The 22,429-nt window shown below is 33.0% G+C and overlaps 1 protein-coding gene and 1 long non-coding RNA gene across 13 annotated transcripts in view; one reads left to right on the top strand and one right to left on the bottom strand.

Moving 5' to 3' along the window:
• LOC106867666 (uncharacterized) overlaps nucleotides 1-22,429 on the top strand; it is a 95,513-nt gene that overhangs the window by 38,440 nt on the left and 34,644 nt on the right. For 8 of the 12 annotated variants that reach the window (XM_052972728.2, XM_052972717.2, XM_052972700.2 and 5 more), the window contains one exon: nucleotides 14,528-14,588. In XM_052972728.2, coding sequence (XP_052828688.1) covers nucleotides 14,534-14,588 — 55 coding nt within the window. In that variant the 5' untranslated portion in view covers nucleotides 14,528-14,533. Of the gene's footprint in view, nucleotides 1-3,971; nucleotides 4,399-8,158; nucleotides 8,333-9,267; nucleotides 9,404-14,527; nucleotides 14,589-22,429 lie in introns of those variants that run through there. The other 4 variants (XM_052972733.2, XM_089363997.1, XM_052972737.2 and 1 more) reach the window with 4 other exon arrangements.
• Nucleotides 7,880-11,656, bottom strand: LOC128249374 (uncharacterized). Its single transcript, XR_008265476.2, has 3 exons — nucleotides 11,538-11,656; nucleotides 10,801-10,874; nucleotides 7,880-7,993 (listed from the first exon to the last, which is right to left on the bottom strand). It is a non-coding gene; the product is annotated as an uncharacterized LOC128249374 (long non-coding RNA).

A 22,429-nucleotide genomic window follows, 5' to 3' on the forward strand; every position in this document is an offset into this window, starting at 1 on the left:
GGTTCAGTTTCGATCTCACTTACCCCAACAGGTCTTCACAAGCTGAGTTTTGTGTCCAATGAAGGAAGTTGGCATGGGTGCCAGTCAACGAATTTGGTTCAATTTTCGATTTCACTTGCCTCAACAGGTCTTTGCAAGCAGCGTTTTGTGTCCAAAGAAGGAAAGGTACACATAAGTGGGCTGGCTACACCCCTGGTAAAGGCCACAGGTTATGGTCTCACTTGTCTTGCCGGGTCTTCTCACGCACAGCATATTTCCAAAGGTCTCGGTCACAAGTCATTGCCTCATTGAGGCCTAATTTTCGAAGGTCATGCTTCACCACCTCATCCCAAGTCTTCCTGGGTCTACCTCTTCCACAGGTATCCTTAATCGCATGTTCTCTGTGGGACAAGCCCAGTATAGTTCAGGCTTCCGCCACTAGAAGCCACTTGATGTGACCTCCAGGCAGCAATCTGCCAACCGGTGTTGTTGAATAATGTTGTACTGCCACGTAGTGCATCTTTGTTTGGCAGTGCTTCTCTGTTCATCGATTTTTGTGATGGCTGAAATGAAGGAACAGCATGCCTCCATGAAATTCTGTTTTCTGCTGGGGAAAATGGCAACCAAAATAGTTGTCAGGCTTCAAACAGCTTACAAAGATGCTGCCATGAGCAAAACACAAGTTTACAAGTGGTTTTCATGCTTTAGGAATGGTGCATTGTTGCTTGAAAACCAACCTTGTTCAGGGCGACTGTTGACCTGCTGAGTGAATGAAAACATCATGAAAATTCATGAACTGATCTTAGAGGACCATTGCCGAACAGTTGACGAACTTGTTGATATGACTGGTGTGTCCTGGAGCTCCTGCCAATGAATTCTTAGCAAAGAATTGTGAATGAAAAGAGTTGCAGTAAAATTAGTTTTGTGCCTTGCTTGCTCACAGAACATCAAAAACAGTAACAATTGAATGTGTGTCGTGAACTGAATGAACAGTTGCAAGTTGATCTGGACTTTTTATACGAAGGTCATCACTGGTGATAAATTCTGCTGCTACGGCTATGATCTGGAAAGGAAGCAGCAATGAAGTCGGTGGAAGCATTCATTGTCACCACACCCCAAAAAAGTGTGTCAAGTCCAATGTCAAGATGATGCTGATTTGTTTCATTGATGTGAAAGGAATTGTCCACACAAAATTTGTTCCTCCTGGTCAAACTGTTTACCAGATATTTTACTTGGAAGTTCCGAAATGTTTGCATGATGTGAGGTGAAAATGCCACAACCTGTGGCAAAGTGGAGTGTTGTGGTTTCATCATGACAATGCACCTGTGCACTCCCTATTTACCTGATCTCACTCTATGACCCCACTTACTTATCTTCCCTATTTGCCTGATCTCACTCTCTGCATTCCCCTGAATGCAAAAAGTCCTCAAAGGAAAACGTTTTGCAGATGTGGAAGAGGTGAAGAAAAAAACAACAGAGATGTTAAAAAGCATCACTTCACAAGAGTCCCAGGACTACTTCAAACAGTGGAAAACTCGTCTGGACCAATGCATTGCTTCAAATGGAGAATACTTGGAAGGCGATAAAAGTACAAACATATAAAGCTAAGTGAATACAATAATATTGCAAAATTCCAGTTTCTTTTGGGTACCCCTTGATAGTGCTTCTTCAATAAATTTTGGGAGATTCTTGTGTATACTGAAAAGTGACAAAAGTTGCAGGGAGACTAGTCCAGATAGCGTTAAACTGATTTCATTTTCTTCATCACCATAATTTGTTTGAGAGAGTTAGTCGATACATCTCCCTTGTGATGTTCTTTATATTCTAGCTAAAAGGAAACTAGCAATCTAAAGGTCCAGTTTCAGGTGATGTGACTATTACTAATACTTTGGTAGATACAGTTAAGGAAGTAACTACATTTGCTGTTTAAATACATTCTGTTGATGTTGATTTTACCTTTTATCTCTTCAGAGTGAAACATTGAATGTACTTATTCAACAAATATGTGGCCTTATGCCAAACTTAAAATCATTATTAGATTGCATGTCGGACAAAATACTTAGCAGTATTTGTTCTGTCTCTTTGGTAGTTCAAATGCTGCTGAGGTTGACTTTGCATTTCATCCTTTCAGGATTGATAAAATAAGTACCAGTACCAGTCAAATACTGGGGTTGATGTAATCGACTTGACTTGCCAACTTCCTTCAAAATTGCTAGCTTTGTGCTAAAATTAGGAAGAATTTTAGAATGCTCTTAAATGGTTATTAGCATAGTATTTATGAGAGGCTCATTTGTATTTTTTTAGTTTCTTCATTTCACTCTTTATTTCTTTGTTTCAGTTTTTATAGTCAGCCCCATCTAATTGTGCTGGAATTATGGAATAAACTTATCCAATTCTGTGCTTTGATCATTTGTCAAGAATTAAAACACGTTTGACCTCAATAGTGCACAAACTAATATATATATATATATATATATATATATATATATATATATATAATGTAACAGTACACATGGTTTTCTCAGACTATTCTCTTTCTTCTCTCTGGATTTTTTCCTTTTCCTGATGGTCACACCCCCTCTTTTTCCCATTTCAAACTTTCTCTGAGCGAATCTAATGTATTCACTGTGTATGTCCTTTTGACTTCTGTTTTTCCTGTTTTTATTATTGATTTGCCTATATATCTATATGTACATGTGTGTGTGTGTATGTATGTATGTGTGTGCGTGTATATATATATATACATACACGACTGCAGCCATGTATGCTTGTCAAGAGCAGGGCTCATTAGCCACCATAGCCACAAATGCAAAATATAAGTTAGTCCCAGAGCACACAATGTTCCTGAAGGTTGGCAATGGTCTTCCTCGGTCACGAGTGGACGGCCATCATCATCATCATATATATATATATATATATATATATATATATATATATATATATATATATATATATATATAATTTACTGATTGGCTATTGAATTTAGATTGGAGTTTTTTTTTTCACTATTTAGTTACTGTTGCATCTGCAAATCATATTGAAATTCTTCAAAATAAGAAAATGAAAAGTCTTGTATTAAACTTGTTCATCTCATCTTTGAGGTGTTTGTTGAGGAAGGATAATATCTTACGGCATGATTCACTTTACATTTAAAGAGTTGGGCGTTGTATTAGCAGAATGGGCAAATTTGAAAATTTCATTACTGGTTCATTTTATGATGTAGATTTAGACTTCATGTCTTGTCTGTTATTCTACTAGCCACTATGAGCATTCATCTTTTGTAAGTAAAAATTAGGTTGAAGAGTAAGAGATGAAAGTAAAAGAAAACATTATTGTTATCCTCATTTTACATCTGCTTACCATGATGGCATGGGTTGAATGGTTTGACAGAATATAACTGGTCAGAGGAAGATGTCTTGGTCAAATATCTCAACTTCAGCTTGGCTTCTATGGCTAGATGCCTTTCCTAACAGTGTAATGGGTGCATTTTCCTATGGCACCAACACTAGAGAAGTTGTCTGTCTTCGGCAAGACTAAATAGGTTTTTTTTTTGTGAAAATGTTTTCTGTGACTGGTTCTCAGAGAATATGCATATTTATCTAGAAAACCATAGCATATTCTAATGACAAATGTACATTAGCATCAAAAGAAAATTAGCGTGAAGTTATAAAAATAATATATCGCAGTTATTTTACATTAGTAGTCTTTTTAAACGTACACTGATCACTTTGCATTGTAGTATCAATAATCTTTGCCATAATTTAACCGTAGATTATGATTTGGCAGTTTACCATAACAATCTCAGTGGCAAAACAGTAGTATTTAATCAGTCTAAAGTGTATTACTAAGTTGTACCTTAATTTGATGCACATTAAAAAGAAACAGTTCATCATTTATTTAAAGCTACTTTCTACAATGTGTGGTATGTTGCTTATATGCGTAAAATATTACAGGGTGGTGGTGGCTGTGTATGGTTTTTTTGTGTGTAATTAACTTTGTAATTAAATTCAGCATGATTTTACCAATCCCATCTCAAGCACGCGTGTACATGCGTGCATTCGTTATAGTTAAAAATATAACAATTATTTTCTATGATGTTAGGTTTACTTTTTACTATCGAGTGTTGTAGTACCCGCATTATGCCTGTGGTAACACGTGCATACTTATGTACCCTCACATATATACACATCATACACACTCATTGCCATATTAACTGTATGTATGCGTACGTATGATTACATTTCACTATGGATATTTAAATGCTATGATTTACATTCACGTAATATACACGCCTTCTTGAGGATAAAAACAATGTAATAATCTTTTCGACAATTACCACACGATCAGTTATCGCAGTATTACGTAAACAAAATGAATTTGAGGATACTAATTAACGGCTGAATTTTTGCTGCGGTGTACGTACGTATATTCATATTTAGGAATATATATATATATATATATTGAAAGAACATTGATAATTATCGTTACTTTCATTTTCAAATTATTGTATCAAATTTTATTTTTGTATTTCTTTGATGGGGCACTGGATAAAAATTAAGGTGAGACGGGGTATAAACAAACCTTTAACATCAAGACAATTTTACTGTTACATTGAGAAATCTAGCAAACCTATATACGCCAGACCCCTTTATTATTTTCTAGGATTAGTGAATGAGCTTTCCTCTCATCCCATTGATTTTTTTTTTCTTGTTCAAAAAGAACACAAACGCTTATTACAACGATTTTAACTGAAAAACTAACTGAATAATCTGCGTTAACTTTTTCATTGTTAGCGACGCCAGGTTCATTACGCAATGCATTATGGTTATCTGCGGTACACAATCTAAATTTATACACACAGTATGGTTTAACTGTGGTGCACGTTACTTTATATATCTGTGTGTGTGTGTGTGTGTGTGTATATATATATATATATATATATATATATATAGTACGCCAGGTTCATTACGCAATGGTTTATAATTTGCAGTACACAACGATCTTTTTAATTCAGTAGTGTATAAATTTCATATTAATGCGCCTGCACACACACTATGTGTATGTATGCATAACTTAACAATCTTGAGTAGTAAATATATCTAACACTGAGTTATATATATATTAAAAAAAAAACAGTTTTAAACTAAACTGGTGGGTTACTCAATACTTTTTGTAGAGTATATATTTTGTACTTTTACAAAAGAGTGGTGACAGTGACTTCGAAGTTTCAGACTGCTAGGAGACGCCAACTTAAAAGTTACTGTCACCGCTCTTGTGTGTGAATATCAAAGATCATATCTTTATAGTTGAAACACCGTCGGGAATCATTATTTTTCTTCTCAAACTATATAGTATCAATTATATTTTTACATTTCTTTGTTGTGGAGATTATAAATGGAGTGGGTCAGCAATGGAATGCAGTATGTATCTTTCAGTTTCGGCTATTCTTCAAAAAATATTTTCCCGTTTTTCATTTTTTATCGTCTCCTTCTCAAATATAAACACCCCCACCCCATGTATCCGATGTTCTACTGAGTCAACTTTGTGAGGATTCAAAATGGCTACTCTACGAATGGAGGTATTGACCCGTTTAGCGTCCAAAGCTGTTTTTACTTTATAAACGAGACAAGTTGTGCATGTGTGTGAGTGCGTCTTCAGCATGTCATAGTAACAAGGATCAAATGGTATCTTGATGGTGATATCTGGATATGCTCAAAATGCACTACTCAAATGAGTGCTTGCCAAACTCCTTTAAAACCGTTCTCAAATGAAGCAGTAGTAAATAAAGCTCCTGGCACAAATTGTTTTGATTTCTGCATCTGTAAACATAATGACCATAATAATGGGTGTTAAAGTGATGCATAACACTCTAAATCTAAATCTGTTTCAAGGCTCATTCATGCTGAGCTCGTTCAATACTGATCTAGAAATGGATCTTGCACAAGGTGTTGCACACATACACACACACACAGTTACAAAATTTGCCATTAGTAGAGACACCCAGCATTGCTTGGATGCCAAATATGTAGGAACAGTTTTTTGTTATATGACTTATTGCAAGTTTTTACGCTGTGCTTTTTGTATATTTCATTCGCTTAGGTATGGCTGTGTGACTTAGAAGTTCATTTCCAACCACATGGTTTCAGGTTCAGCCCCGCTCTGTATCTTGGGCAAGTGTCTTCTACTATAGACTGAACTGAGCAAAGTCTTGTGAGTGAATTTGTGAGTCTGGTAGATGGAAACTGAAAGAAGCCCATTGGATATGTGTGTGTGCCTCCTTATCTTGACTTCATGTGAGTGGCACCTTTATACAAGTGTTGTTCATTTCCAGTCTGCCATGAAAATGTATTTGCGTACGGAGAAATATTATCATGCTTGGAACTGATGAGGGTAGGTGGCAGGAAAGGCATCAGACTGTAGAAAATCTGCCTCAACATATTCCGTCTGACCCATGTGAACATGGAAAAGTTGACCTAAAAAACGATACTCGTGATTTTTATTGCAATATGTTTTACTTCATATATTTTATTATAGTACTAAATTGATTTTATACTCACACTTTATAAAATGATAAAGGTAGCTAGACGCAATATAAAACCAAAAACGAAAAATTCAGATGTCACTATTAGTGACTGAGAGTGCAAGAAAGCACCTATATAAAGAAGTCATACGCACACATACAGATGTATATGCATAAACGTGCGTGTGTGTATACACACATATATACATCATTTAACGTTCATTTTCCATGCTGGCATGGATTAGATGGTTTGACTGGAGCTGTAAGCTGGAGAGCTGTCCCAGACTCCAATCATATACACACATGCATATATACGTAAATACCTCTTTATATATGAAGCATTTGTCGAATTTGGTTCACTCAAAATGGACGTCTTTTAAAATTTACTACTCAATAAATAATTGCAGCGTGGAAGGTGTTTATAAGTCATTTAAAATAACACACAAAGACCGTTAGATTCACTTCAACATTTAAATTTAATTTGTCAAAATATTTTCGTCGCTTTGAGACCGCGACCTGTTCACTGACAGATGCAGCACCGAATTTTGTGAGTGAACAGGTCGCGGTCTCAAAGCGACGAAAATATTTTGACAAATTAAATTTAAATGTTGAAGTGAATCTAACGGTTTTTGTGTGTTATTTTAAATGGCTTATAAACACCTTCCACGCTGCAATTGTTTTCGTTCCAGCACACGATCTTAGATCAGGTCACTTGCTATGCAAGTACATCTCCGTAATACTCAATACATGTTATTCATGTAATCTATATTCTTAAAAGACCTGACACTCTAATCATATGTGTTTATTGAATATTACATTCGTTATATATATATATATATATATATATATATATATATATATTAATACCCACTTTCCATGCTTTTGAGATAGATTTTCAATAGCTGGATACCCCAACCCTTATATGTTTCCGAGCAAAGGAATATCTCTCATTGTCTCAGTATGTTCTTGCAGCATATGTGTGTGTGTGTGTATGTGCATATATAGCATGTATATATACGTATGTCACTATTAAGGTTATCTCTACAGATTTTCTGGAAGAATTTTATCCAGCACTGATTTTGTTACTTTGTAGTATATAGAAAAACGCCGTAAGAAAGTTAGTGCTGGCTATAATTTCTATAGAAAATCTGTAGAGATAACTTTAACGAGTGATGTAATAGCACTGTCAATGTAGTAGACTTATAAAAGCGTTGAATATACTTTGTGGTATGTTATGGTTGCATAATGAAATGCCGTGTCCCCATAGGTCATTAATGTAAACATGTGTGTGTGTGTGTGTGTAAAGTTATGCAAGTTTGTGTCTGTTTATGTGTATCGGTGCAGCCCTACCACTCGTAGAATTCTGTGTAACCATCCAACCCGGCATGAAAAACGGATGTTAAATGACGATGATTTGTGTATGGTTGCGTGTGCACATGTATGTATAGGAAGGGCATCCGTCTGTAGAAAATCCGCCTCGAAATTCTGTTCCACCTATGCGAATATAGAAAAATGAACGTTAAAACATGTTGGTGACTATGTATATACTTGTGTGTATGCATATACATACACATGTACGTATATACATTTATATGCATGTTTCTGTGTGTGTGTGTGTGTGTGTGTGTAGTGTATATAATACAATGATTTTATAATTGAGAAACTTATAGACGACAAAGCAAGAGCGGAGCGTTACAGTCAGTCATTCAGTCCTGGATGCACTTGTCTCAGCTTTCGAGCCCATAAGTGATGTCATCATCACCATTGTACTATGGATGAATGAATGAACGAGTAATACTTGATAAGCATGATATATAGTTCGAAACTAGTCAGGTAGTTTTTTTTATTCTCTTTGTTTCGCACACGTTTAATATCTTATATCATTTCATGTTGCTTTATCACTTTTGTTATACAATATCTTTTATAAATATAACACGATCGAAATGTTTTGATTAGATGTGACTCATTCAGTTTCAACATGCTTATTTTGAGTTGTAGAGATTTCTAATGGAGATAAAAACTCGTAGCTTCTACTCCATAATCAGATTATCGAATCCCTTTCTCATTTCTTTTTAAAGCTTGCATAGAATTTTGCAATGTCATGTTTATACATCCGCTATTTTCTATTTATATAATTCGTTTTATAACATCTGTATATGCGATAATATTTATATAGCTAGTTTTCATTATTGATATGCAGCCCATTGAAAATGAGGTCGCCAGTATTTTATGCCAAATTGAAAATAGGTCAAATTAAGGGACATAACTTATAACTAGAAAACTTGGCTGATTATAATTAAGATAAAAGGATTTGAATTTTCTTGGCTTATTATTAAAATGTAGTTTTAGTAATTTTTTAAATATTCATTGCTTAATGAATATATTTAAAATAAATGTATATAGTAATAATTTATCAACTTTGGATATATATTTTTTGTCTTTTCTATAAATTTGTAATTAAATTACATGAGATATTAATTGTTTAATTTGTAGTTATTAATTTACGACAAATTTTCAAACGTTTGCTTAATTAAAGGGTTTTTCCAAATGAAAAAAAGTAAGCTCTTCAGTTAAGGCTAAATATTTTCTGTAAACATCTCCGTATTTAGCAAAATATTATTTCCGTATTCTTTTTAATTAACTTTAGCGAGATAACTGAATGCATATTTACGGTTGCATACAATCTATGCTGTAAACCATGTAGTGTAGAGTGCATACATTTCATAAACTGTATACCGGAAGTCTACAGTCGAAAGAGATCATGTGTCAGTCTACTTCAGATTGTTAGGTTACATCTTCGATTCAAGTTCTCTCTCCTGCAATTTTTATGAATGCTCAATGGATAAAAAAACTACGGTTTATAAGATATCGTGTTTTGGTGAAATATCTTAGCACATCTTATAGGTACGTAATTTGCATTGCTTGTTGTAATTTTGTTTTTTCATTTTAATTGCACTTGCGAAGTTTTTATAACCTTTCATAAATTTTTGTATTTAAATATTTACGATCATTTCATTTTCTAAATTATTAATTTTAAAGTCAAATTTTGAAATATTTATAAAGAAAAGTACATCTTTGATGGAGCGGAAGCAGTGTTGCATTTTGGGTAAATGTTCGCTCTTTGGTCATACTGATAAATAAGTAGTTTCGTTGAAAAAAAAATTTACCTTTCTTATTGCCTAGCATCTCTAGCAGATTCATGCTATCACCTCTATAGTCATTAAAAATATTTCAAGAATAGCTATTTATAGTCTAAAGTAAACTTTTACTGTAAAGCAAAACCAGTCTAACACTGTAAATCTATTTACAATAATTTTTTGGCGATCTTTCGATACCAATCCGAAATATGGCCAATTTTTTTTTTTTTTTTTTTTTATTGTACGGAACGGATTAATAACATTTTCACTGATACAACTATACAGACTGTTTAGAGACTATTCTTTGGAATTCTAATATTTATTTTATTATAGCTATCCTCAGTCTCACCTGAACACACAATATCGGAAGTGACGTTTAAATATTAGCGGAAATGACGTTTAAGTGGGAAGGGGAGGCTGAAGGTGTTTTCTATTCTTTATGATGTCAACATGATGTACAGTGGAGTAACAGGACAAATAAATAAATAAATAAATAAATAAACCAAGTTTAGCTAATATTTCCAAATAAGAAATTTAATTCCTGAAATTATCTGAAATGCATTGGCAAAATATATTTCTAATAAAAACAGAAGCATAATCTTTCTTGCAAAAGAGACATCGTGAATTGGGTGTGTCAACGAAAACCATAGTGTTTATTATTCGTTTTCTTAGTTATTTAAAGGAAAAAATACATCGTAGATTCCCTCTTTTCTTTTTCTACAAAGCTTTACAAAGGATACGCAATAAGTAAAGTACAAGTATTTAAATGTTTATTCCAAATCATGTTTTCATAACAAAATTTAAAGAAAATTTGACTCATGAAAAGTGTTGTGTGTGTATGTATACTTGTATATATGTATATGATATATATTGTGTATGTATATACATATATAGGCATCCTTTCGGTATACCCCTATGAATATAATTATATAATTACGAACCTGTTCTAAAATTTATGACCGTTAAGGAAAAATATTTAAATTTGTGCTAGTTTCTCTGCGTCTCGTGTTCGATTTCAAAACTCGAGGATTACAAAACTTATGTAAATATTACGATTTGAGTAGAAAAATTGAAAATAGATTTTTTTTTTGTAGTGTGTTGGAATTGTATGAGGAGTTCAATCATTTAATAAACCTTACGATTTTCTTGCGTCAAAGAATATACCTGTTATACTTATGGTTATAAAATTTCGATATTTCACTGTCTCCCATCTGGATGGTCATTGGAAGAAGGTTGTTCTACAAGAAAAGATTGAATGCAATACTTTATTTCATTCCCAAGAACCAGGCTTTAAAAGAATATATAAATATACTGTTCGACTGAACTAGTTCTCAACCATATGGTCCTGGGTGGGGTAGGGGGTCCATATAAAATTTTGTTAAAATTTATGTGCAATAAATTAAATGCAATTCTTAATAATTATAAAAATACGGTAAGATTTTAAAATATATATATATACAGCGAATGGAGGCCCAGTAGAATAAAATAGGAATCAAAGGGTTCATGGGCAAAACATGGTTGAAAACCACTTGACGGTTAATGTTGACATTATTACCCGGAAACGAAATCGGAAAAAGAAAAAAAATAGTGCAACGGGTGAAAAATAAGGTGTAGGCAATGACTATGAAAACAAAAATGCGCGGAAAGCAACGTGGAGTGGAGAGAGGACTTCGGAAAATTCACAAGATCCGAGTTTTACCCTCATAACTTTTAGGAAAATGGTTCTTTTTTTTTTTTTTTATGAAATTTTATGTAAATACCTTTCAAACGGCATACAATACTATTATAACGAAATTTGTGGGTAAAAATCTTTTCCGAAGGGGTGGGAAGTGGACTTCGAAAAAGTTATCCGATTTTTTCCTTCGTAACGGATATCTTTTAACGAAATTGTATATAAATACCTTTCAAACGACATCCCTAGTCCTTCATTTTTTTTATGGCAGAGTTGGGTCTTAGCACGTCCAAACAACTTGTCAGTCTTCAATTGGTTTGGTATTTCAAGCTGTTCTTGCTAGGTAAGTAGTGGATAGCTGGATTTTAAAAAGTAGCCAACATAAAAGAAACGTGGGTTTAAAGATCTGTTTATGAAAAAAAAAAAAACTTTTTTTTCTTATTTTTTTAAAGTTTTAAGCATCCTTTTTCTTGTAATAAGTGTTTATTATAAATCCGGATAATACTGAGAGAAACAACTTTAGCATAAAGAAGCTATATGTTCATGATTTTCAACCAAAAATTATCTTAGAATGTCAGATATTAGAGAGAGAGCTTTTTACTTGACTCTAGGCACAAATTCTTTATATATATATAATTTATTGACCCCGAAAGGATGAAAGGCAAAGTTGACCATGGCAGAATTTGAACTTAGAATGTAGTGATGGGTGAAATACCATTAAGTATTTTGTCCAACGTGCTAATGATTCTGCCTGCTTGCCACCTTCAAAACATGAAAACAAGAAAGCATCATACTCAGTAACAGAACAGGCAAAGGAATAGCTAAGTGAATTCCAAATACAACAAATTCCAGAATTAGACATACGAGAAACAAGCGCAGAAAAAGCTAAGCGCATGAAAACCCATGCTAAAACTGCTGCCTTAGATATTCCGACTAATAAATAGCAAGAAAAACCTCTCGCCCAAAGTGAGCGAATAATGCTGATGTTGACAAAGCCCTTACCCATCAATGGTTAGTGTCTTCTGGCTTAAAATCAGAAGGGTTTATCATAGCAGCCCAACATCAATGCCTGCCTACAAGGAGCTACCAGGCCAACATATTAAAGAACGGCAGCTGCCCAACATGTCGTGTATGTCAACAACAAAATGAAACCATTGATCATGTCTCCATGTGCAGTCTTCTTGTGCCTACAGAGTATCTCAACAGGCATGATAGAGCTGCACAGACACTAGAAACCCTGCTTGTGAAGACCTGTTGAGGCAAGTGAATTTGGAATCTGAAATCTGAAATCAAAATCAAACTGAATCCGACGACTGGCACCCATGCCAACCTCTCCTTCATTGGACACTAAACTCTGCTTAGGGCAAGTGGAATCGAAATCGTAATTGAACCATACTCGATGACTGGCACCTGCGCCAGTGGAGCACTAACAGCACTGTCCGAGCATGTTCATTGCCAGAGCAGCTGTCTGGCTTCCGTGCTAGTGGCCCATAAATAGCACCATTTGAGTGTAATCATTACCAGCGTTGCCTTGTAGCACTTGTGCTGGTGGCACATTAGAAAATCATTCGAGCGAGGTCGTTGCCAGTGCCGCTGGCTGGCTCCCGTGCAGGTGACATGTAAAAAACACCTTTTTGAGCGTGGCCGTTGCCAGTACCGTGTGACTGGCCCTCGTGCCAGTGGCACGTAAAAGCACCCACTACACTCTCGGAGTGGTTGGCGTTAGGAAGAGCATCCAGCTGTAGAAACTCTGCCAGATCAGATTGGAGCCTGGTGCAGCCTTCTGGCTTGCCAGTCAGTTAAATCGTCCAACCCATGCTAGTATGGAAAGCGGACGTTAAACGATGATGATGATGTAATTTGCAAAAACCTGGACTTGCCCCATGATAAAAACTCAGGGGAACACAAACCACTTCCAGTGCTTGAAAATGGTCACATCTCACTCCTCTGGAACTTCACCATTCAAACTGACAGAAATATAGATGCAAATGGGCCAGACATCATTTGAAAGACTTCAGACAAAAATCATGCGTCCTCATTGATATGACTGTCCCAATTGATATAAACGTATCTGTCAAAACCTACCAAAAACTGGGCAAGTATAAAGATCTTGAAATGCCCTGGGAATGATAGCAAAAGCGACTGGTTGCTACCTAGCTCAGATACTAGGAAACCCCAAAATGGCAGAAATTCAAAAGATAGTGCTCATAGGAACTGCCCATATCCTACGCAAAATACTTTCTATGTAATCTCAAATTTTAAAACAAACACCTAATTTTCTTATGGTTTCTTAAACATTCTCTAGAACAACACTATGTACAAAACCAAATATAGGGCACACTAGGCATAACACCAACATGAACTTCTAACTTGTTGTCTCTTGAGGTCTCTGGGTGAGACTTGGAGCCAACTTGTACAAATGTAAAGCAAAAGTCAAACATAAAATAATAATAATAATGATAAAAGCAGCAGTGCCTGAGCTTAAAGCTTTCAGCCCAAATTTAACTGATTAAGATAGCAGCCTGATGATTTTATTTGACCATGTAAGTTGTGTGCACTCAGTGACAGCAAAAATATTAGTTTAAAAACAGAATTGGAGTCAGAGGTATTTAAAATTAAACATGGACTACATTTATTACACTTTCAACATTTTTACTTAGCCTCTATAGGATTTAACTCTTTAACATTCAGATTGCTCAGTCACATGTAATGCTTATTCATTCAAATTATTTTGAATTAAGCATGCATTATCTCATAGCCTTCAGATTTCAATGATATGATTGTTTACTTGTAGAGGTAGTTGTGAGAGTGTTTAGGCTGGATATGGCCAGTTTGAATGTTTGTTAGAATTCTTACACTTTTGTCAAGTTTGTAGCAGTTGTCATCATCATCACTATTGTATTTATGTTCACTTTTTAAATATTGGAATTTCTGAACTATTTTGATTTTACCATTTAATTCATTTTTGTGGGTTAATAAATATCTATCCATTGATTGATTAAATTGAGATGGACAGATGTAGCTGAGAAATTCCAATATTGTGCTAGCATGGAAAAAGCAAATATTAAGGAGGTTTGTGATATCCATTGGAATTACCTGATGAGAGAGAAAAATCTTTGCATTTATGTTTTCTATTATGTTATATTTATTTTAATTGGTTTTAAATATTAAGTGTTGTTGCAAAAGCATTTTTAAGAATCACCTACCAATATTTTTCAGGTAAGAATGTCTGCTGTAGAGAAGGTTGCTACCACTGCAGCCTTTTCATCTTCCAATACAAGTAAGTTCATTTTTCCTTATTAAACTACATGTTCAGTTTTTGTGAATTATTAAAAAAATAATTTAAATAGTTTATAATTTTAACATGCATTTTAAAATACATTCTTAAAGCACATTGTTGTATGCACATGCTTATGCACATACATAGAAAACTTCATATTTGAAAGATTTTACATATAAGTAACTAGTGATAAAATTTAAATTTGCATGTTTTGTTTTTAATCTGTGTTAATTAATTTCATGATCTGCATGTCTTTTCTAATACCTTTGTATACTAATTGAATAACAGTTGTATTTTAAGAGTAGTTTTGTTTGATGATGAATGTGTGAGTATGATGGGGGAAAAATTGAAACTGGTAATAGTTGTTGCACAATTATATACTTGGATTTACAAAATAAGATGACAGTTATTCTTGTCATTATATAGAAAGAAAAACATTTAGTTAGATTAATGCTTTGGCTACAGGATTAGTGGTGTAAGTGACACTATGTCTTTCTATTAGTTTAATTGATTCTATTCTGTGTTCTTTTCTATTTTTAGCATTTGAAATGTAAGCATCTTTACTTTGGGAGAAAAGCAAAATAGTTTCTTAATCCACTATTAGTAATATCATGAGAAGTTTTGTCTTTAATGCATTTTAAAAAGGCATTTTGTATTTCATTGCTTTATGAAAGTGGTTTTAAGTCCTTTGTAACAGGTTACTGCTTATTTGCTTTCATTATCCATATTCTTTTCTGAAATAGAATAAGGAATTGCAATATTAAAGCTCGTGTGAACCTGTTTAACTGAGAAAGTTTGAAACCTGGTAGAAAAGGCTAATTTTATATGACTCTATTATCATTACTATAAGTAATGTGTTAGGCAATGGTGATTCCAATAATATATTTGCATAAAGTACAGGAAATGTGAATTAAATATTGTGTATATAAATACAGGTAGTAGATTTACAATGGTGGTAGAAATATATTTAAATTAACTGTACCTTCACTAAGTTGATAACTCACCATATTGATATTATATGCAACTGGCTGAGAATTTACTCAAAATGAGTGTTGAGATAAGAGTTTATAATAGTGCATGGATTTTAACAAACCAGGTATGGGTGGTCTTGGATTCAGTCCCACTGCATGGCTTCTTGGGCAAACGTCTCAACTATTATAGCTCCAGGTTTACCAAAGCCTTGTGAGTGGATTTGATTGACGGAAACTGAAAGAACCCTATTGTAGTGTGTGTATTCTTGTTTTGATATTGTGGTGATTGTAAACAAGATCACCTTCATACAAGTGATGCTGTTCATTTCCAGTCTTCTATGAATAACATGTCTGACCATGGGGAAACAAGTAGGGGATGGTGACAATTCAGGCATCCAGCTGTAGAAAATCTGCATTGACAAATTCTGTTTGACCTGTCTGAGCATGGAAAAAATGAATGTTAAATGATGATGATGATGCTTTTGCTGATAACAATACATAAAGAGAAGAAAATTTTGAATGGAGTTGAAATAAATATGATATTTAAAAAAAAAAATTTGATCTGCTAATAAGATGAAGTACAAAAATTTCATATGCTTATGTAGTTCATTCCAGCACAGAAAAGCTACTATGGAAAAGTGGATGGTGATTATAATGATTTTCGCTTTATGTGGTGTGATCTATCACAAACTAGTTTCTGAATTGATGGTTATATCATGATTTTCATGAATATCTTACATCCATTTTCCATAGTAAAAAATATATTGAGTAGTTTTACACATTTGATAAACAGTTGATAAAGAAGAAACTCTGATTGATCTTCTGGAATTAGCAGCCAAATCTCCAAGTTAAATCTTACTATCTATTAAAAAAGAAGTTGGACAAGTTGTTCTAGATATATTATGTCAGAATAAAAGATAGTTGGTCATGTCTTGACAGCTTCATATATATATATATATATGTATAATGCCTCTGTCTCTTTGTCACACTCTGACCTTTCATTCTCTGACACAAGTTTCTCTCCTCAAATGCCCTGACCCTCTTATAATTCCTTGTCTTGTGAGTTACTTGGTTACCCTGTCAGTGCTGGTGCCACATTAAAAGCATCCAGTCCACACTAATGTGGTTGGCATTTGGAAGGGCATCCAGCTGTAAAGATCCTGCCAAAACTAACCTCACCTGTGCTAGTGCCACGTAAAAAGCACTGATTTCACTCTGCAAGTGGTTGGTGTTAGGAAGGGCATCTAGCCGTAAAATCCCTGCCAAAACAGACACAATAGCCTTGGGTAGTTTTTCTACCTGGCTGGCTCCCCTGTCAACCGTCCTACCCATGCATGCATGGAAGATGATGATATATTCTTTTATTTGTTTCAGTCATTTGACTGCGGCCATGCTGAAGCATCACCTTTAGTCAAGCAAATCGACCCCAGGACTTATTCGATGTAAGCCTAGTACTTATTCTATCGGTCTCTTTTGCCGAGCTGCTAAGTTACGAGGGAGTAAACACCAGAATCATTGCAAGCGATGTTGGGGGGGACAAACACAGACACACATATACACAACAGGCTTCTTTCAGTTTAGGTCTACCAAATCCACTCACAAGGCTTTGGTCAGCCCAAGGCTATAGTAGAAGACACTTGCCCAAGGTGCCACACAGTGGGACTGAACCCAGAACCATGTGGTTGGTAAGCAAGCTACTTAACCATGCAATCACTCATGTGCATATATATATATATTTGATCAGGATTGACCTACAGCCAAATAATGACAACAGTGGCATAAACTGTACAAGTAACACACTTGTTTGCTTTTTTTGGATGTTGATGTTTTTCAATTGAACAGTCCGAAGTAGCTAATTTAGAACGTATTAACACATTTTACGTTAGACACAATGAGCAAGTCTACTGACAGGATTCTACCCACAAATCTTTAGCCCTGTTTCTCTATTCTACCTCAAATTGGTTCTTATATTTCTTAATATTGTTTTATAATGAAAATCTTAGCAAGTGACAACTAAAGCAAGACTAATATTGTACTTAGAAGGGAAATGGTAGAAGGAAAGTATTTGTTAAAATCCATTAAAAAATAGCTTGTTTAATTACAACTGGTTGGTAATTCACATTGTTTTTTTAGGTTCTCCTACTGAGGATAGAAGTAGTTGACAGAGATTAATGGAGTTGTTGGTTCACTTAAAATTTATAAGTTGGAGGTGAGGGGAATGAACTGACAGTGAACTACATTTCCAAGAAGAAAGAATTGGGCATAATGTTTTACGTGGGGGAAGAAGAAATTCTGCTGTGGGGCGAGAGGAGTTTTTATAACATGCATAAAAAGGAAAAGAAAACAGTTTGTATAGAAATGAAAAGGATCCCTGTATAAAATATTAGATTGCTATATTTTTCTTTTGCATGTACTGTGTTTGTTGTTGTTTTTTTTTGTTTAGTTTGAGCTATTAAGTTGTTGATGTAGAAAAGTAAAATGACAGTTGAATTGTTAGTTGGTAGTGAGAGAAAGCTTCTCAATGTGATATAGTTTGCAATATACTAGTAGCCTCTGTCTGGTGCTTAGTGATAGGTTTCTTTTTTTCCATTCTCATGACGTTAAGACATGCTGAAGTCAAGGGCAACAACTTTGGCTTTATCAAAGTTCTCAAAAGTAAACAGCTGCAAGTATATGAGATTATAGGAAAGGATTTCTTTAAATAATTTGGTTTTGATGGTAACCAAGCTGGATAACTCAATAATACTCATTTTTAAGAATATTAGTCTTTACTCTTTCTTGTTGATCTTTTGAAGTTTGAATTAATTTTAATATCTACACTCTGGTTGTAGAGCAAGCTAATTTTTCTTTCTGTTGAAAATGCATAATGGAATTAGGATCATTAGTAGCTCTAAGACCTCATCACATTATAAATGTTAGAGAAGTATATGATTCAAGTTGATAAATATAATTGTACTTTATGATGTTCAAGGTATATAAGTTATTAACGGACTTGTATTAAAAAATAAGCTTTGGATATGATTGATTTCTTAAAAAATGGATCTGACATTATATAATTTGAAAATTCAATTTTTTTTTGTATTTTTATTTTGTAAAGACTTGCAATCTACTAAAATAAAACAAGCAAAAAACATAAATTTTGATCTTTTGTGATCTGTATTGTTAATAGTATTTAAAGCATCTTCAGTTAAGTTGTTTTATTTATAATAACCTTGTTGTGTTTCTTTTAAATTTAGTTAAAGGTTATGTAATTTAAATTAAAATGAGTAATTTTTTTTTTTTTACTGGACATATGGCTAGTTGCTTTGTGAAAAAAGAATTTAGTTTTTAAAGGATAGAAATTTTTAGTCTTTTTAACCCTTTAGCATTTAAACCGACAATATCTGGTCCAAACATTATTCTACCTGTTTAATGTTAAAGCTGATCAGATTTTGCCTCTGACACTATCCCTACAATATCATTTTAAAAATATACATTCACATATCAAAATCTCAAAGCTACAAGATAATACATGATTAATTCAAAACCATGTGAATAAATTAGAATTACATTTGAGAGAGTAATCTAAATGCTAAATGGTTAAACCATATTCTTATAGTTATATTGGCACTTTGTAATTTAAAAAAAAAATTTTTTGTGTTGTCTGCTTTTATAAATAGTTTTTCTTATAATCCAACGTTTGTTTATTCATATTATGAAAATATTATTCCTGTAAGTAATTTAGAGCTACTCTATTTTTGTCGTAGTCATCTAATCTTTAAAATGGTGAAAGCTCTGGCTATATTTTTCAAATTTATGATATTCTAGTTGAGTTTAACCAAAACATTTTTGAAATTGTAGTTATCCGTGAGGTAATATACTTAATGTGAGTGAGTCCAAATCAATTTTTTATAAATTGAAATTAAACTCACAATGAGAATCATTAGCACTAAGTTCTTTTATTTTTTTGATAAGAAAGTCAAGGGATAGAACTCTGGAATTTGAATTGATGGAAAATAAATATCTAGTGAAGAGTGAATTTGATGTTTATAGAAACACTGACAACTCTGGATATGGTTCATTCTCTGCTACATGAATTTTGAATCATTTTAAATTCCAGGGTTCTCTTAGCAATTTTCAACAAGAATTGTCTATAATGCTAATATTTCTACTTCACATGAGGGGTTAATTTCATTTTCTTTTTGGCTCACTATATTATGTTAGCCTCAACTTTACTACATTTTTTTTCCATGCTGGTGAAAACCCTGGAGATTTTAGAGATTACTTGCATTCAACAACTTGAATTTTGAACAACTAGATTATATATCATAAATACTTCAGTGATGTTGCGGAATAGTGAATGCTTCAAACTATGTGTTATGGAATTATGCACTAAATATACTAATACAGCTACTAACAGTATTGTCTCTTTTGTATTCATATCTAATGACTAATATATATATATGTAACATAATAATAACAATATTTATCAGATATGAAATAGCATGAGTATTTATTCATACTGTCTTTCTCCTTACATAAGGTACATAAGGCATAAAAAAAAAAACAAAAACCAAAAAAAAAAAAAGCCTCTTCAATTTTCATGAAATCTGTATAATTACATCAATATTCTACATTGAAAGTTTTATACAATTAAAAGCAATTGAAATGTGGAAAGTAACTCCATTACATGGTAACTTCTGGCATTCTCTTTAATAATTAGATTAGCAATGCTACCATTAACTACAAAGATAATGGCAATGCATTAAAAATAAACTTAAGCCAATGGATGAAGATGGTCAAGTAGACTTAAGCAATGGATGGAGGTGGTCTATATAGTTAAGCTAATGCAAGATATAGCTGAGATTAATAAAAAGTAGTATTAGTATAATAGGCCTTCTTTTTCTGCTGTGACACCTGTATGAGAAATAATAGGCCCCACTCCAATCCACCAATAACAAATTTATATTCAATGAAAAAAAAAACAAAAGGCATCATACTGTCATTGTGTGATCTAATGACAGTATGATGTATGTGCGAATGATAAGTTCAGGTCCAGCTACATTTCAAGGATTCGTGATAGTAAGCATTAAGAAACAAGAACAGAAAAGTAAGACTCTGGAGAAGGACTTGGACCAACATCCTTAATAGTGAACAAATGACATGCTTGCACTGATATACTTGATATGGTCTGTTAGAGATGATAGATGGAATTTGGAGAATAAAAAGATTTTCTCTGTAAATAACAGGAAGTATGGTGTGTATGTTAATTATGTGATGCTGAATAAATAGGAAAACGTAAACAGACGACCAGCAGTAAACAAAATTGTATTTGTAATTTATTGGACAATAATTTGTGTAATTAAATGAATGTGCAGTATGGCCAAAATGAAGGTGTGTATAGAAAATGGTTGTATATTACTTGGTGTTGTAAAATGAAATCAATTATGTTTGGTGGGTAAAACAATGTAGGAAATTTTAAGGAGAGTAGAGTAAGCTGATGAAAATGTTGACGCTGTAATGACACTAGAAGCCAATTAAACATGTTGTACATGCCCATCTAACTTGTACTATAAGTATAAATACACACTAAGAGGAGAGTTATAATAAATTTAACAAGAAAATAGTTATGAAAATATTTCTAAATATAACTCATTAAGTTTCAATTTTATTGAGGCTTATTAAAAAGGTTTGCCTAAGATAAGAAATCAAGAGATAAAGCAGTAGTAACAATAAGTGAAAGATAAAGCAAAGCAACCTTGCAGAAAAGGACCTAATAAAAGTTAATGTATTAAAATAAGTTGCTTTATATAATCCACAATTTAATAGTTTATATATATATATATATATATATATATATATATATATAAACTATTAAATTGTGGATTATATAAAGCAACTTATTTATATATATATATATATATATATAAACTATTAAATTGTGGATTATATAAAGCAACTTATTTTAATACATTAACTTTTATTAGGTCCTTTTCTGCAAGGTTGCTTTGCTTTATCTTTCACTTATTGTTACTACTGCTTTATCTCTTGATTTCTTATCTTAGGCAAACCTTTTTAATAAGCCTCAATAAAATTGAAACTTAATGAGTTATATTTAGAAATATTTTCATAACTATTTTCTTGTTAAATTTATTATAACTCTCCTCTTAGTGTGTATTTATACTTATAGTACAAGTTAGATGGGCATGTACAACATGTTTAATTGGCTTCTAGTGTCATTACAGCGTCAACATTTTCATCAGCTTACTCTACTCTCCTTAAAATTTCCTACATTGTTTTACCCACCAAACATAATTGATTTCATTTTACAACACCAAGTAATATACAACCATTTTCTATACACACCTTCATTTTGGCCATACTGCACATTCATTTAATTACACAAATTATTGTCCAATAAATTACAAATACAATTTTGTTTACTGCTGGTCGTCTGTTTACGTTTTCCTATTTATTCAGCATCACATATATATATATATTTATTCAGCATCACATATATATATATATATAGTTATTGCTAAATAGTTTATATGTAAATTCAGAAAATAGATTTTCTTTAATTATTTGTATATCACAAAATTTCCTCTACTTAATATAAAAATAATGACAATTAAAATGCTAGTGTATAATTTAAGGATACAAATTAAAGTGAAAAAATATTTTGTTCTTTTATGCGTGAAACTGTAAGAGGAGTTCCCTGTAAGGTAGTGAAACAGACATTCGATATGAATATTTTGTTTAACTTATTAAATTAATTGATTGTTTTTAAATTTATTAATTTAAAATAACAATTTAACCAAATTAGTATTCTAATTGAAACTAGTATGTTATTTATTTTCACTAAACTGTTTTTAATTTGTTTATAGCCTA

Source organism: Octopus bimaculoides, chromosome 1 (assembly GCF_046866305.1).
Source record: "Octopus bimaculoides isolate indiv1 chromosome 1, ASM4686630v1, whole genome shotgun sequence".
Lineage (NCBI taxonomy): Eukaryota > Metazoa > Mollusca > Cephalopoda > Octopoda > Octopodidae > Octopus > Octopus bimaculoides.